An 18996-nucleotide genomic window follows, 5' to 3' on the forward strand; every position below is an offset into this window, starting at 1 on the left:
AGTAGAGTAATGGAACAGCTTAGTGGGTATACAGTGTGCCCATAAGGTCACTATTACAAGGGTAAGTAGAGTAATGGAACAGCTTAGTGGGTATACAGTGTGCCCATAAGGTCACTATTACAAGGGTAGGTAGAGCAATGGAACAGGAAGATGACGATGGTGGCAATTATTTACATTGCAGATCGCATTCATTTACTCCATGAAGCTAGTGGCCCAGATAGTAGGCATATGTTGGCCCCATGTTGGTATTGGTTGGCAGTGTCAGAAGTGGAATTCCAATGTTGAATGTCAAACCAACGTCAGTCGCTCCACTGACAGCAAATTGAAAGTTGACTTGAGGTCAAGTTCATCGTTAATGAACAGTTGTTCCGACGTTGGTTTGAAAATACCAGATACTGCAATGCAAATATATGACTTTAATGTAATTAAGGCTTCACAACATTTAAATTCCCCAAGATCGATGGTTCTACTTAGGACAACGCAATTAGCAAAACGTATCAGGTATTAAAGATGACACTGCAATCCTGCATCGTTTGCTAATGTTTTTACCTGTCTTACTCTTTATGGATGTAATGTTTTTACCTGTCTTACTCTTTATTGATGTAATGTTTATTTGGTTTATTTTATTAATCTTATTTATTGTATTCATTTTGACCTTTATAAATAAAGCATATGCAATAAACCAGTAAAATAATGGTTTGTATCTACTTTTATGACCTTTTTTCTCCAGCATAGAGACTTGTAATACTAATATTGTTACTCATCTATTAAATATGACAACGGTGCTCGATCCGTTCCAAATATCATCCTGTACCTGTGATAACTATGTGGCACACACATGATCAACATCATGCTGAAGTGAGCAGTCTGGTAAAGCATGGCAACAATACAAATTCAATTCTGAGACCATCTTTATGACTTTTCACAAAGGAGATTTGATTGGTAAATTTATTGAGATTGCATTATACTGACTGTATTTACAAAAACGACACTCCCTCACATGGAGTATCATTGCCACCTGCTGAACCTTCTTAATATTGCTAGTTGTAAACTGAACTGATATATATATATATATATCCTATACTAGGAATATATGACATGTGCAATGTGATATTTCAGTTTGAATGAGAGACGGCCACCTTCAGCTCAATCTTTCAAAACATCCGCTCCTGTTATTCCAAGCCATTACGGCTTTTCCACAATATATTAACATTGAACTTGGTAGATAAAGCATTTACCCCAGTAACGAAAATATGACTAATGTCACACTGTTACTGGATTTGCCCCTCATGCTGGCCTGGCACATCTTCTCTGGATTGGTTGCCTATAGAGGCTTTACACTCATTTTCAGACTTTGAACAAATTTGATTTGTTCAAAGTCAGACAATTTGATCAATCACACATAAACAATCAAGGTTTGAATGACAAGTCATTTAGTAAACATTCTAAAAGAAACAGATAAAAGATGTGGTTGACACATAATGAAAACAGGTTAAACCCGTTTGCATGTCATGACTGTCAGATACCTAAAGACTAAACAGTAGACGATTGTACACACCCTTTTGCATGACTGTGCCGAAGCATGTGCAGAAATGTTGAAAAGAATGACAAATTGCTGTTATGATGTGCACAAATGACTACATGATGTGGAGGTTGAAGAAAGAATAGACAGATATACTTTGTAATGTGTCCCTTTTACAATGCCCTACATGTCATTTTCTGAGTAGATCAGTATATTGATTATATGGTTTAAAAGGTCAGTGAGCTTAAATTTCTTGAGGTATACATTTCAAGTCTCTGAGTGCATTCGTGTGTTTATGCCTATTCAGGTTTGGCTAATGCATCAGCCTTCTGAGCATGGCACTGCGGAAGGCTGAGGAATCAGTCCGTGGTTACAGCTTTCCTAACAGGGTGGTCATGTAATTGAGACTGCTGTCCTGACTGCACACCAGTGAGCATGCTCCGGGTATGTGCACAGATCCTCAAGGACACCTCAAAGGCCACCAGCTTATTACACAAAGGATCTGGTGTTTCCTCCGACGGACACACACGCAAGGGATTCACAGTTTTTAAAATAAACAGTGTAATAGAATGTAATAGTTTAAATGAATTAAAACTATGTAATGCTGGAGTTCTTTTTTTTTTACAGGAATATGAGTTACTATCAGTGCACGTATTACCACATTTCTCCGATCTTTACTGTGAAACAAAGCAGCTTTAGCAAAAATAAATGAAAACCTAAAGAACAAAAGGAGCAAAAGAGAACAAGGAGGGCATCTGGTTAGAGAGGGGCATAAAATGGCAGTGCACTATTAACAGGCAGTGCAATGTGCAACGGTCACCTTAAAAGGCAAGGGATGCAAAATGTGAGTCAGATGTGAGTAAGATGCAGGGGAATGGGGGGAACTAAGGATGTCAGGGAGGGAGAAAGGAAGTTGATCCAGCAGAATGAGAGGACAAGAATGCGCCACTGCACACACACACACACACTTGAAGCTTCCTCCCTAGGACACAAAGAATGCACACACACACACACACACACACACACACACACACACACACACACACACACACACACACACACACACACACACACACACACACTTGAAGCCGTCTCTCTAGGACACAAAGACATGACAGTGCAATAGTGGAGCCTACAGCACTCACACCTGCTATGTGCTGCCTTTGGGAGGAGGGTTCTGCAAAGGGGGGCACGCTAGGAGAACAAGAACAAAGAACATTAACGCCAGGAAGAACTCACAGTGGAATTGAAAGAAGAATGAGTAAAGAGGAACGGTAAAGTGATAAGAAGATAACTAGTTCCAGTTGAGGAGAGGAAGGATGGGATGTGTTTGCTGGACAGATTGAGCTGCACCGAGGTGGCTCTCCTGCACACGCATTCATGCTCCCGCACACCTTCAGGACGTGAATTTAGGATTGCATTCAGCCAAGAGGATGATGAAACATTCAACTAAAGTGGGTCCGCTCAATTCCTACAGCACCCAGGTGCTCATCTGTCCCATCCCAGAGGGTAGGGAAGCATAGCATGTCTGTTTATCTGTGTGTGTGTGTGTGTGTGGGTTCAGTGGGGCGGCAAAGCAAGCGAGTGACAATGATATTCAAGAGTCTGCTAGGGCCTTTATATAGAGTATTATTATGATATTAAAGAGTCTGTTAGGGCCTTTATATAGAGTATTATTATTATGATATTAAAGAGTCTGTTAGGGCCTTTATATAGAGTATTATTATTATTATTATTATGATATTAAAGAGTCTGCTAGGGCCTTTATATAGAGTATTATTATGATATTAAAGAGTCTGCTAGGGCCTTTATATAGAGTATTATTATTATGATATTAAAGAGTCTGTTAGGGCCTTTATATAGAGTATTATTATTATGATATTAAAGAGTCTGTTAGGGCCTTTATATAGAGTATTATTATTATGATATTCAAGAGTGCTAGGGCCTTTATATAGAGTATTATTATGATATTAAAGAGTGCTAGGGCCTTTATATAGAGTATTATTATGATATTAAAGAGTGCTAGGGCCTTTATACAGAGTATTATTATGCCTCTGCATTTTTGTGCCATTCTCTCAGGGAGAAGGGAGTTAATTAGAACATAGAAATATCATTGGTTTGTCATCATAGGCACGCTGTAAGGTTTTACACTTTAAGGTTTCTAGCCAAAGTGTGATTTTACGGAGAGGCCCAAGACATGAGACAAATCAAATGTAAAAATACTATATCCATTTCCCTTTTGGGGATATGTTTAATGTTATGGTTTCATCTTTTTTCCTTGCAAATAAACCAATAGAGCCTAAATATAATTTTCCTCTATGAACAACTTTTGCTGGGCTATTATGAAAACTGAATCCAAAAGCTTCCTTATCCTTACATTCATTGGCATGAAGATGAGATTGACAAGAGAAATGACACTTCAAACATAGAACAAAGAAATGTCTTTAATTTCTACCTCACTATTTTTTGTAAGTGCAGTGTAATATGCAATAGAGCTCACTTTTAATGTGTCCAAGTCATAACAATTTACAATTGTACATTATATTAAGTTACAAATAGTTATTACTGCAAGAACCTTGCAAGCATTAACACCAGAGCTGCCATCATTGCTTGTTAAATGGTATCTGTTGGTGATATAGTTGGCGAGCGAGGTTGTGCTGTGAAAGCTTTTCTTTCATTTTTGCGGGGTGCTCCGTCCTTGACCACAGAACTACATTATACATAGCCTGAATGACACGTGGGTTTACCCATCCTTAACATGACCGTATATCATCACAAATATTTACTGATGATTATACCAAAACTAGTTGCCTGTAAAAACATACTTTTTTTTTGCAGTTTCTTTAACACACTTTACTGAACCAACAGCCTAAACCCCAACTGCCCTGGTTGTTTATGTTACTAGAAATTCAGGATTTAGCCGAGACTTTTAACTCCAAAAGTTGATGAATAGAGTCTGTGGATATTCCAGAAGCTAATGGAAAATGAGGTTGTCATGTATAGTTTGTTCATGGAGATACATTCAAAAAGGTTATAACTGAGATATATTTAAAATAATTGATTCATGTTAACGTTTCAGTGTGGCTATTTGTACTTGGTGATAATATGACTTATTTAGTATTTATCTATCTTAATTTAGATGACACACCTCTCCAATTTCCACACAGTTTGGGTTTACTGTACTTGCCCCTTCAGGACCTCAGTGTAGGTGGGTTGACTTGCCCCTGCAGGACCTCAGTGTAGGTGGGTTTACTGTACTTGCCCCTGCAGGACCTCAGTGTAGGTGGGTTTACTGTACTGCAGGACCTCAGTGTAGGTGGGTTTACTGTACTTGCCCCTTCAGGACCCCAGGGTAGGTGGGTTTACTACCTATCCTTTGTATTATAACACATCAGGCTGCACTACAACCACCCTACTAATACTTATCAATAGCTCAAACAGGCCTTTGTGAGCATTATGCTGGGGTGGTCGAGTGGGCACCTTCCTTTGTTGGTGTTTCGTTGACTTAGGCCTGCAACCCCTCCAGAAGTCTACACAATAAGCCTCAGGGCAGTATCAAGGTTTTGTGGTCTACCAGGGTCATTTAAATAGATTACATATTTAGAAATACCAAAGGTATGATTTTCAATACCGTCAAAAATAGACGCTCTTCTCTCTATGAAGACTTTTCCATGCCCACAGAGTCGCCACGTTCTGGTACACTACCATACACAGCACTCTGAGGCTGCTCTGGAGGTTCACCTTGAAAGACCCACAGAACATTATCATCCACACAGGAACAAACGAAAGTGCGATAATGTTTTAAGTGTTACCGGCACCTGTGGTCTTTTGCCTGGAAGAAAGGGTTTAATGAGATGCCGGGGAATCGCCTCAGTGTAGGTTATGTTTCTGTCGGCTAGAAGTGTTATTATGGTGTTTATATATAGTTTTATAGTTGTTAAAGAAAGACCTTATTGCACCACAAAGCATTTTTCTTCTAAACTGACCTTTCCAAAACAACATGTTAAGGAGAACCTTTAGTTATTTTAAACCAACTCTGAATTGAATTAGGCCTAGGCTACTTGATGTGTAAGTGACCTAGATATTCCACAGCTGTTCAAATTCCCTGAAGTACATTATAGTCACAATCCTATAGGCAACACAATCATCTATGTTACATTGAAGCAGGCTTATTTATTGATAATTCAAGCATATGAAGGTCATTTCTTGGTTTGTCTGATGATTTATTTTCATTCATAAACCATCTTTTTTTAAATTGTTATTGTTATTATTCTGATTTTGATAGGTTGCAAAACCACAGTAACCCACAGGTACTGCTTCACACATCAGTGTACAGCCGCCACATACACAAACTATAGTTCCTTACATTTTCACTCAGAATAAGATATACAACAAACGTTTAAGTCTATTTTTGCCAGAAACTTGATAACACACTTTTCTTGGAATGGAACATATCCATTTCATCCAGGGACCTGGCCCTAATGTAGAGACGCACCTGGTGGTTATACCTGAATATCTGAAATCGCATTCAAAAGATGTTAGTATCAGGTTGGATATGTTGTTGATGCTATAATTATGCAGATCATGTCTCCATAATCTTTTATCATGCCTGTCATACTTATTTTTATTTTGCAAATAGTAAATCAAATGAGTGTGATTTAAATAAGGCTATGATACATAAAGCAAGCCTGCTTTGTATGGTGGGGTTGGCAAGTACAAGTCTCACAGAAACATTATTTGTATACAAAATAATAATAAATACACAATAGTCCTCTGATCTTCACGTTCTTCTCATCTTATTGATATCTGTTGGCTTATCCCCCCTGCAGGAGACGAGGGCTCTGAGGCCCATGGAAAGAAACCTGCCAGTGAGTCAAGTGGTGGAGACACCTCCTATAAAAGCTTCACTAAAACAGTGTTCAAGGTGCTCGGAGGCTTGCTAGTGGTGCTGTGTGTGTCCTCCTCCTGGGTCGGAACCGCACAGTTGGTCCAGCTCACCTATGAATCTTTCCCATGTCCTCTCTTCATCTCCTGGTTCAGCAGCAGCTGGAACATCTTCTTCTTTCCATTATACTACTCTGGACACATGGCCACCACACAGGAGAAACAGAGACTCATTCAGAAGTTCAGGTGAGTTAACAGATGTGGCGTAAACCGGTAATATTCTGAAAATATATATGATCATATCAAATCTGATGATGGAGCAACTTGTTTATTTTCTTAGGACCAAAGTTCTCATCTTGATACCAACTTCTTTTCTGAGCACCAGCATCAAACTAAGATGTGATCATATGAAGATCATATGAAATTAAGATGTGATCCTATAAAAATGAAATAGTTTAAGGACAAGGATCAACTGAAGCAGAGGACATGCAAAGAGTTAAAACACTAGTCTAAGGCTTAGTTTTTCTTCTGCACTTGATATTATTGATCAGATAATCCAACCCATTATCCTCCAGTTTAGCTAAACACAGGCAAATATGCAGTTTTACATCTGTCTGTTGGAGGAAAGTCGACTGAATTGGCAGGACAAGTCTGCTTTTCAGATCTTCTTTTCTTTTTTACGTTTTACGTAGTGAAATATTACCCATAGGTGGCACTGCCAACAGCCAATCAAATGTCAGCAGTGCAAACGTGCATCATTGATCATTCTAACCATCTCCTTCCTCCCTCATGTCATCTTTCCCCACTTTCACTCATTCTCTCTCTCTCCAGAACCTCTCTCTATTATCTATCTGTCTATCTATCTATCCCTCTTCGACTACTCTCACGCACTCTCCACCTCCCTGTATCACTCCATTTTTTTCCCTTCTTTCCATCTTTACTCAGTTCACTCTTTTATCCCCCAATCCATTTACACTGTATCATCTCTCCTTTTTCCTCACTGAAATACATCAAATATGTGAAGCCAATCATTTCACTCTCTCTCTCTTTCTATCTTCGAATCTCTGTGTATCACTCTATTTTCTCTTCTTTCCATCTTCACTCTCTTCACTCTTACAGTCCTAATCTAATCTATTTGCGTTATCAACTTGCTAACTCTTTTTCTATCTCTCCTTTATTAATGGAACACATTTGCAACTTCAGAGCAAGATATTGAAAACAAAAAAATGTAGCTTACATCTTTGCTGAAATGTTAAATGTTTCAGCAGACCTTCTGGCACTTGTTACGGTGTGACTTGTGGGAGCAGACAACCTCTATTTTCTATGGACATAAAAGTTTTCAGATGAAAACCTGTACTATCTAAGTATGCTACTTTCACTCCTTTCCCCAATAGCATAGCCTAGGTACTGTGTGGTGATGTGAGAGAATGACCTTAAGCTTTCAGGCTTCTGTAACAGCATATTAGATTTGTATCAGGTAACTATGGCAAATTGTAACCTTTATTTGGCTTTTTTACTTAGAATTATTCTGTGAATAAACTGTAGGATATTTAGTGCAGTTGATACATCCAGCAGAACCGAACATATGAGTGAGAGACTGTTTTGTTGACCGCTGGATCAACGTAGCTTATTCATTTTTGTAACACGAGGCTACTGGTGACTGTATGTGTAGATACAATAACGACATGGGAGATCCCATAGCGAAGCAAAAAAAAGTACCTCTCCTTCAAGATAGTTACCTTTCGCAGCTAGACACCGCTCCCAGTGCTCCTGCCACGCTCCCTGGAAGTCCTGTTCTTTAAGTGTATCCAGCACCATGCTGCTTTGGATCTCCTCCACTCTGTCAAAACGGCGACACCTCAGCTTGAACTTCATTTTGGAGAAGAGCAAGAAGTCGCATGGAGCCAAAGCTAGCGAGTAGGGGTGGTGGGGAGTGACTATCGTGTTGAAAACGTGCATGTTGTCCATGTGCTGTGTACGTGCATGTTGTCATGATGGAGCACCCATATGCCAGCGTGCCACAGCTCAGGCCATTTGTGCATCCACCAGGGTCAGAGATCTTTTCAGCTTTCTAATCTTTTTCTTTAGATTTCTTTTATTATATTTTTAGCAAGAGGTGATATCTCTTAAAAGTGAGGTGTGACAAGCAAGTATCTCTCATTTCTCATGTGTCTTTGATTCCTCCATGCTCCTTGCATCCCTTCCTTGTTTCCTTCACATTGTTTTCAGAGGGAGGGGCTAGGTCATACTCATTGAAGTTTACCCCATTCCCCATTTTGTTAATTGAACTATTCAGTCATCCTTGTAGCCACAAGATCTTCTTCTTTCCATTGTCTCTGGATGGATATTTCACTTGTTAGTGTAAACGGTATAATTGGCGCTGTCATGGGCAGAAAGTTCCGGCCTGCCAGAAGTTCCGGATGACGCAATGGATGACGTTCAGATCATTCACGTGAAAAAGCAAAACAGCTGATCATCCATTGCGTCATCTGGAGCTTCTGGCAAGTCGGAACTTTCTGTCCATGACAGCGCCAATACCAACTGGTTTATGATTTGTTTGTTTAGGAGTTAATGAAAAATCTGCCTTAAATCAAACAAATATACTTCCTTTCTGTGAATAATGGGAAATGTAGCCCTCACATATGCATGTTTGGTTTGGTAAGAGGTTCAAAGGATTTGAGAATCACAGAATTGTATTTCCTAAAAGTTACAATAACTTTGGACCCGTTACCGGTTTCACATTACTGTGCAGACTGTTTGTATCACTCTTACATGGCAGTACTAACCAACATTTCCTCAATTTCTCACTGTTGGAACAGGGAGTGCAGTCGTGTTTTTGGAGAGGAGGGACTGACTCTCAAACTGTTCGTAAAGAGGACTGCACCTTTCTCCATCCTTTGGACACTCACAAACTACCTTCATCTGCTGGCCCTGCACAAGCTCACAGCCACAGATGCATCAGCTCTATACTGCTGTCACAAAGCATTCGTGTTCCTGCTGTCCTGGATCATCCTTAAGGACCGCTTCATGGGGATAAGGGTCAGTAACTGTTTAAGTATATGCTGTTAAGGAAAAAGGTTTTCAGAAAATCGTTGAAATGAGAGCCAGAGGTAGATATACTACTAAAGGCAATTTAAGATGTATTACAATGTAGGCCTATTGTTATTTAGAAGGTGAGTAACAGGAAGTGATGACAGAGTCTACAATCTCAATAGCTCCCTTGTAGAGAGAAATTGCCTAGCAAACAATGTAGGGCTTTTCCCCACCCTTTGGAGTAACTTTACATGTTGCAACACACCTTTTGGAGTAACTTTACATGCTGCCACACCTTTTGGAGTCAACTTTACATGCTGCAACACACCTTTTGGAGTAACTTTACATGTTGCAACACACCTTTTGGAGTCAACTTTACATGTTGCAGCACTATTCAGTGGACCTCAAGAGTGTTGTCTATAGCCATCTGTATGATATTTATATTTATAGCCATTTGTATGATATTTTACTGTGAATGAGATTACTGAAAGCTCTTGCGTTTCAAAGCCAACTATGATTGCTGTAGAGCAGTGGTTCCCAAACTTTTTACAGTCCCGTACCCCTTCAGACATTTAATCTCCAGCTGCGTACTTTAATTCCGTTTTAATCAGTTTCGGCTCATTTTAGTCCTTTATCCTTTATTGTTACAGTACAAGCACACAAGTACACAAGTACCAGCAACACAGCATGTCACTAGTAAACTAGCGAAAATGGCAGTGTTTGTTCACCCAGAGGTAGATTGATGGCTTAAAATGAGTGAATAATATGTCCCACAAGTGACCCAAATCTTCTAAGGTTGTTGTTTGCCAGCCTTAAACAGAACAGAAGACTAAAAAAACATTATTTGCAGGCGATTGGGAAGATGAGCGAATTCATTTGACAGGCTACGGAGGTCTGTGTTGAATAGGGGGGGGTGGCCGGAGCGGAGTTCAGCACAGACGTGACATTTTCTCAGTGGTTTTGTTTTCTAATTAATGCTTGTTCATCGTTGCGATCGTTGTTGTGTTTATAAGAAAGAAATTCAGCCTTGCAGGACAAAATACAGGGGAATTTGGGCGATTTTGATGCACAAAATGATGTTTCCGTCTGAAAGTTGCAATTCTGTTTCAAACGGTACATTCTGCGAATTCCGTCCGTTTTCTGTTATCGCGGAAATTTTCTCCCCGCGTACCCCCTAAACCACTTTGCGTACCCCAGTTTGGGAACCGAGGCTGTAGAGAGTAGGGACAGCATGGGAGAATTATTATTATCACCTTATTGTGACAAAGGACCGATCTGGAGACATTCATTCACGTCAAGGCTGCAAGTGATGCCTTTAGTTTCCTCAAAACAAAATTCTGCAAATAGGCTACGAAGAGTTATTTGCACCTTGTTTTTTTGTTAACCAGCACTCCGAAACCCTAACCATGTCCACAGTGCTCACTCGTGTGTTACACTGTGCTCCCGTCCCATTTCTCTGCACAGCAAAACATCTCTCTATAGAAATGCGCTGAAGAGTGAAGCACCTTTCTGTCATTTGCCCCCTTTTGACCTTCTGGGTACCATTGATGTGGGAACACCCTGAACTCTCAGATGCAGCCTTAAAACTAATTCTCCTTTTTGACGAGCAAAGAATCGTAACAGATTTTTCCCTAGCCAATCCCTGGGACATACTGATCCCTTGTCACTGTTTCTAACATCAGCATACAAACCTTTCATCAACAAGACCAAACCTGCAATAAAGACGGCCAGAGGACCTTACAACTCCGGGACTGCTTCGAGCAAACGCACTAAGATCTGTCTGCACAGCAGGTTACACGTGGCACAGAGGTGGACTTGGAGGAATCCACAGCCACTGTACTTTTCTTCATCAACAAGACCATTATTAAGTTTGAAAGTGACACTACGGTGATTGGGCTGATCTCCAACAGGTTTCTAGGCATTTACACACATGGTCCACGAATACCACTTCACTGGTCAACAAAGCATAGCAATGGAATGAAGAAAGCTGATCTACTTCAACAACTGCTGGTGACCTACGGCTGCACCACAGAGAGCACCTTAACATACTGCATCTCTGTGTGGTATATCAACTGCACAGCAACTGATAGGAAAGCTCTTCAGTGGGTCATCTCCAGAGGATCAGTGGGACCCAGATCCACGCCCTGGAGGACATCAACAGCTCACGGTTCCTCAGAAAGGCTGTCAGCATCTGTAAAGACTTCACAAAACCCATGCCATCATCTGATTGAACGTTACAAGGCCATTCCGGACTCAGGATCGTCAGCTAGCAGAGCTGCATGACATCAGTTAATTTATTGTATGGCTTTGTTGCATGTGTTAATGTAAAATAAACAATTTTGGCAAGAATGCCTGCATGGTTTCTACACGTTTATTATAATCATTGCATTACCTTGGACGCCACCTCTAGCCCCCCAAATCCCTCAATGTTTTCAACACTGAGGGTTGAGACAACTATGTCCTCCACTGACGTCAGATCCTCAGTGGTCATAGGTGAGCCTCCTCCCGTTTCCAGGAGCTGTTTTTGGTGAGCGGCGAGCTTGTTTTCCCCGTCTCCTGACATCATTGTACCACTTTAGGCATTGTGTAGCTGTTCTGGGGATGCCAGAAGGCAAAGACACACTCACTGCTACCTCCTGCCACAGCTGCTTCTCCTCATGGAGCTTTGTTTGAATCCTGCTGTTGCTGTAGATGGTCTGCCTGCACCCTTTTGCTCTCCACACAAGCAGATCTCTTTCCTCTGCAGAGAAGAGTTCTTTCTAAGAATCTTAAGAAGCGCACCTGGCTTTTTAAAGGGAATGAGAGATGCCACTCTGATTGATTTATTGCACGTTACGCTCAAAACACACATGATTAACTAAGAGACAAAGTACAAACCTTTTGAACCATGTGCCTGGTGCTGAGACCATTTTTTCCACTGTTACACTAACAGTTTGTAAAATGTATTTAGACATGCCCTAGATACCAGTGGCGGCTCCTGAAGAAATTCTCAGGAGGGGCCATTTTTTTGATAATGATTAAGGCGACCCATTCAGTAGGTACATTAAGTTAGCTGATTAACTCATACAGCAATACCTTTTTGTCCACTATTGGCAACAGTAATATGTCCCCTCTTGCTACATAGCTAGAGTAGCAAGTTACAGGTGGAAAGCTATGGAAGAAAGTTGCATCCAGGAGCCTTCATAAGCAAACATGATGTGGCTCCACATTAAATTATCCCACTTTTTCATTATCCACGTGTCTCAAATATTGTATGATGTAACATATGATATGTCCAGTAACAACATAAAGAAGGGGTAACATAAGTCAAAACCAACAATATTTATTGACTGATCTTGAAAGTATTGGCTTACAAAAGCAAAATAAGTCATCACATAAAAAATTATTCAGTGTTAATGCAAGAAGCGAACTGTGAAACACACTGTGAAACCTAGGAAAAGTGACAGTGGTATATGAAATACAGATCGCGTTAGCCACTTTACGACCGTGATTTTCTTTCGTTCCAATTCTTGGATGTAGGATTTCCGTCCCTTTGTAGAAACCTGTTGAATGGATACATTTGGTCTAGGAAGTCCTAATTGTTTTGTTGTCAATGTATCTTCATTAGTACGCCGACTAAAAAGGAGTTTCTGTCAAAGAGCGAATCGAGTTATTGCACTGAACAGGAGCCATCTTGACAGAATATGCCTCTGTCGAGCTGTATGACGTTCGTATAGGCTTTTACGTCCACTACTTATGACACGACATGGAGGGGCGAGCCCTCCTGGAAGCCATAGAGAATGCATTGAGAGCTCTGTTTTGTGAAAAAAATGGATTTAACATGGGAGTCAATGGGAGAGGTCTGGGAGATTTTCATTTCGCCCCAAATCGCCCCAGAAGGGGCGGGGCCATTTGAAGCACGACTTTAGGCTGACTGAATGACTGTTACCTGATTCGACAATGACATACAGAGGCAGATCAGACGGTCTAGTGGTAGAATCCGACAGAAAAAAAATGATTACATTTAAATTTACATGTCGTCATTTACGCGACTTACAAAGATATTGCGTTTATACATCAGGAGTTTTTTTTTGTTGTTTTTTTTCCTTTTCCCTTAGGAAGTGCGTCACCCCAATCGCCCTTATGGACAAGCCGCCCCTGCTAGATACGCCATGTGCTTTAGACCGTGCGCTTAGATCGTTCAAATAAAGCCCTTAATGTTTACTGTTTATTGTATAAGACTTATTTTGCTGATTGACTTTTTGTGTTTCCCTGAATTTCCCCACCAGGGTTGTCTTTTGTTTGTTAGTTTTTTCCCCCACACTTCTGTAGGGAGTAGGGGGCGTGGTGTGAGAGAAGCATGGGTTTGATCCAGCACTAAGGACTTGTTTCCCCTCCCTCTTGTCACTTTTTGGGAAGATCCAGTGTGAGAGCAATAAACGCTGCAAGACCCAGGCTAGTTGTGGCATCACATTACTTCACTACTCACACAACCCAAAGCAGGGAACTAAAAGAGAGCAACCACCTCTGTCACAGGCAGCAAAGCTGTTGGAATCCTCATGGAATTGCACTGGTTACTCGTATTTACTACCTTTTAATTTTTCTCTTGTGAAAGCAAAAAACATGCACCGACACAAGGGCACACATGCACCACATTTTGACCATAGATCCCAATTTGATGGAATGACTCTCACGAGTAACATGACACATTATTGCGCTATACTAAACAAACCAATCCACTCTCCAATCTGGTGCTCCCAAGCTCATCTGGATCAACCAACCATGGGCAATCCAAATGGAATACAATTTTAAGTCCTCACACCATCTCTTATCTGCTTAAACATTATATCCCTTAAAGCAGTTTTAAGTATAAGCATTCCTTCCATTTTAATTCATATTAATGAAATAAAAATGTAACTATACCTATAAGTGTTGAAGTTTGTAAAAAAAAAAATTTGCGTCGAGGAAATCTGTTACATGGAGATAATGAGTAAAGTATCAAAAGGCAATTTTTCACATCTTCTAAAAACAATCAATGAATGTAAAGTGATTTTGCACATCTTCTAAAAACAATCAATGAATGCAAAGTGATTTTGCACATCTTCTAAAAACAATCAATGAATGTAAAGTGATTTTGCACATCTTCTAAAAACAATCAATGAATGCAAAGTGATTTTGCACATCTTCTAAAAACAATCAATGAATGTAAAGTGATTTTGCACATCTTCTAAAAACAATCAATGAATGCAAAGTGATTTTGCACATCTTCTAAAAACAATCAATGAATGCAAAGTGATTTTGCACATCTTCTAAAAACAATCAATGAATGTAAAGTGATTGTGCACATCTTCTAAAACAATTCAATGAATGTAAAGTGATTTTGTCCCAACTGACCTCTGGTGTAAAACATAAATATTCAGGTGATACATCTTCTGAAGTTAAGGTGTATTTATTCATTAAGTGCTTATTCTTAGTTAAATGTTTTACCTAAGGTCTTTTTAAGATGCAATGTGTCCTGCTGGGACAGGAAAATAGTCATTTATTTCAATATTTCTGTTCATTTGATACAGGTACATTTCACATTTTTTAACGCATTTATTTACATTTGACTGGGTCAGATAAATTACAACAAATGCTATAAAACGCCTGAAACAGTGAAACAATACACAGGAATCACATGGATTCATATATCTTTCATCATACCTTCACAATCACATACACAATGGATTCATATATCTTTCATCATGCCTTCACAATTACATAGACATATAACTGATTCATATATCTTTAATCATACCTTCACAATCACATAGACACATGGATTCATATATCTTTCATCATACCTTCACAATCACATAGACACATGGATTAATATATCTTTCATCATACCGTCACAATCACATAGACATACAACGGTTACATGCTAACAATGTGAACATTTAAATAGCCTATTGCCTAGGGATTCATTTTAACTCCTCTTTTTTAAATCCTTACTATTTGCAGTATGTCAACTATCCTTTCTTTTGTACCTGCAGATTGTTGCCGCTATAATGTCCATCACTGGCATTGTTCTGATGGCCTATGCCGATGGCTTCCAGGGTGACTCTGTCCGTGGTGTGGCTTTAGCTGTGGGCTCAGCCTGCACCCTGGCGCTCTATAAGGTTCATCTTCACTTTTCTTATCTTTCACAGATACTAACTAAAGGTCATGCTACTAATTCTTTAATGTGCAAGTACATTACATTAACAAGCTGTTTTCCCCCAAACTAATCTCTAAGGAAGTATAACAGTGCCAACATGTCCTGAAAGCAAAATGGCATGTTGAATTACATGAACTGAATAAAAACATATTGCAATAACAATAGCTTGAATTTTTCTGCATTGCAATTTGACACAAACTGAAAAAAAACACAGTGATTATGATGCTTGATTTGCTTTTGCACTGGGTTGTATATTTTGATTGAAAACACAATTCCATTACTCAAAATTCAACACAAAAATAATCACCTTCCTAAAATACAGTTCCAAAATATTTGGTTGTTAAAAAATTGTCTTTCTTCTTTGACAGGTAATTCAACCCTTTATTTTTCAACCTCACAAATTCAGGTCTTTGGATCTGGGTATCACAGGAAGAGCAATGGATTGCCGATAGACTTTTCCAATTGTAGGAGCAAGATCGCTATGGGTTATTCATGTATGGCAAAATGGGGACCATTCCAGTTTGCATGAAGGGGCATATTGTAGATGTCAAACAGTTGTGGAATATAAAAAAAAGTCTTCATCATATATGTTACACAATGAGTGTGATTTTAGGTAATGGTGCTAACATGTTAGTTATGATACTTATTGCTAGCCAATTAAGGCTATTATAGCTAATGTTAACTAAAATTACTGTTAACTTATTCGGTTCAAACATAATGTTAGTCTTCACTACTCACTAGCTCTAGATTTATCATTAGTTAGCATGCCAGTCCTGAGTTTTTTTCATTTGGTTTAACGAGTTTTGTTCTCAGTTGTCTGTCAAGCAGTCACCAACATACGGGCAGTAGATTTCAGACAGCATGGTGCAGACCTGTGTACGCTTCTACAGAGGAACAGAGAGCACTCTAGCTTCCGAGCACACTTGTTTGAGAAGTAGGCTAAGACAACGCAATGATTTAGTAGTCAAAAGAAAGTTAGAGTCCTTTAGCTGCCCATCCGGGAAGAAAACCCTGTTATAAGACAGAGGGATAACTCTTCCAGTACCAGCACTGAGTTTAGTCATACTCAGATCTCTATGAGAACAATGCAGACTAAAATCTCCAACACTAATATCTCCCTAGTTTTGCTATTGATTTCCACACAGCACTAGCCAAAGTTTACCAAACTGAATGAAATTAAGTGTAATTTCTGTGTATAAAAAGCACGCAACTTTTTTCTCCATTATCAGGAGACGTTTATGAGTAGCCTAACCAATGACGACTGTCCATGTCCTTGTCAGTGTGACCAAGTTTGCTCATAATGAAGGTGAGGGGTGCTGCATACTACTACTTAAAACACCACTGGGTGTATAGAAATACATATCCCTTTCGGTCAAGGATACGTATTTCTGCTGGGATCGTTATTAAAACCGGAAGTGAATATGTAATTTCGACAAGTGATCACACCCGTTGTGTAAAATATGCGAAGTTCAGCACATTTGATTCTAGAAGAAAAGCCTGTGGTAATGAACTAGTCAGTCGGTGAGCAACTGGAGAGCTAACGAGCTAGCTAGACCTAGAGTTTAGGGGTGATGTGCTCTGAGTGCAAAAACAAGATGCCGACTATCAAACAATGTTCCCTCTAATTTTTTTCAGCACTGAGCAAATACAATTTTTTTCTGAGCACACATTTCAGCACTGTGAGCAGTTCGCAACCACGCGACCTGCAGAAAATGACCACGAGCCTGTGTCAGCCATAGGGGATTCAAAGAGATGACAGCAAATGCATCAATATGTCTACAGGGTTGATATTCATCAATATCCTTTATAATGGCTGGACTAAATGATCTTTGGTTGAACTTCAATAAGGTTTAGGGAGGTTATGACTGGTTCACTGGTTATGACTGAAAATGATATATATATATATAAAAAAAAGTATCCAAGGTGTTGTCATTTCTCAGCAGGTACAACATTTAAGTGGAACTTCATTGAAAGAAAAATGATAATGCAGTGCTTAAGAATAATTATAGGCCTATTTAATCGACATGGTGTCATTTTTCCTAAAGGTAGATCTGCAAAACATGGAGTATACTGTCCGGAGTAGCGTTTCTACCTCTTTCATTATAGGGACATCTTTCCATGCGTCATCAATTCCCAAGTCCTCCCTATGGGCCACGCAGTGTTGCTCAGTCAGGTGCGGTACCTGACGCTTTAGTAAAGCAGCTCCTTTATGTCTGCCTAACATGACAGAAGCACCATCTGAAGTAAACATTACCATTTTGTTCATGTCTAGCGCATGATCTGCATAGAACTTGGTAATGGCATCAAGGATGTTTTTTTGCAGTGCATCCTGAAAGCTGAATGATTCCAGCAAAAACGGTCTTGTAACTTTACATTTACATTTGGTCATTTAGCAGACGCTTTTGTCCAAAGCGACGTACTGAAATCAGTTTGCTCCCGAAACTTAATGTAAAGTATCTTCGGTGAGAATTTGATAGAGTTCCCATGTCTAAGTCTTAATGTTTTCAATGTGTCTACATGGACTTTCTGTGTCAGATGACGCTTTAGGTAATCAAGCTTCCACTCGGACCAAGTTTTCCCACGAGCGAACTCCGCTTTTGCCTCCGAGCAGAATTTTCAGATCACGCCACTCCTTTTTTCATATGTAAATATGTCTGAAAGTTTTATCCTACATGTGTCAGTTTGGACTATTTCATCTAGCCACTCATGTTTAAACGTTAGGCAGACCTTCTGGGGCACCTGCTCTGCCTTTCTTTTCGCCATGGTAGCCTATAACTGCTGGAGCAGGGCCCGCCAAGAGTAGCCTAAGGATACTTTTTATGTAAACATTCTAACGTTCATCCGGCTTGGTTATCATACATGTCAGTATTTTGAATGTTTATTACCTAGCCTACACCACCTTTGATGCGCAGATTTTTAACCCTTGAAAGAAAGTCGTTTGTGCGGTCTGAAAAATGTGCGCGGTCTGAAAAATCTATACTTTGACTGGCCTGCGTGGCCGCGCACAGCTTAGAGGGAACATTGCTATCAAATGAATTTTTACACATGTAAATAATTATAAAGACTTCTTATCAGTGCTATGCAGTACACCACATATCGCAGCTAATTACAAATGCATACGTTTAACTGAATTAGGTACTCACAGCGGAAATACGGATCCTTGGTCGACAATCCCTACCAATGTTACGTTTTAAACAGCTACAAAATTAAATCTCAGACAAATGAGGCAAAGCCTACAAAATTTAAGATACAGTGCTGTGCAAAAGCATTGAACCCGCCTGAAAGTCATCACCATTTTCTGGTTTACAAAAGATAACAGTCATGCTCTAGTTTCCCTGCAGATGAGAAATATCCTCACAGCATTTTTGAGGCATCATAC

General features: G+C 39.7%; 1 protein-coding gene across 1 annotated transcript in view; it reads left to right on the forward strand.

Moving 5' to 3' along the window:
• Positions 1-2564: 2564 nt before the first annotated feature.
• slc35f4 (solute carrier family 35 member F4) overlaps positions 2565-18996 on the forward strand; it is a 37482-nt gene continuing 21050 nt past the window's right edge. Inside the window, exons 1-4 of the mRNA XM_031572708.2 lie at positions 2565-3031; positions 6352-6652; positions 9226-9445; positions 15454-15579. Of these exons, the coding sequence (XP_031428568.1) occupies positions 2956-3031; positions 6352-6652; positions 9226-9445; positions 15454-15579 (723 nt within the window). The 5' untranslated portion in view covers positions 2565-2955. The remainder of the gene's footprint in view (positions 3032-6351; positions 6653-9225; positions 9446-15453; positions 15580-18996) is intronic.

The sequence above is a fragment of the Clupea harengus genome, chromosome 8 (assembly GCF_900700415.2).
Source record: "Clupea harengus chromosome 8, Ch_v2.0.2, whole genome shotgun sequence".
NCBI lineage: Eukaryota > Metazoa > Chordata > Actinopteri > Clupeiformes > Clupeidae > Clupea > Clupea harengus.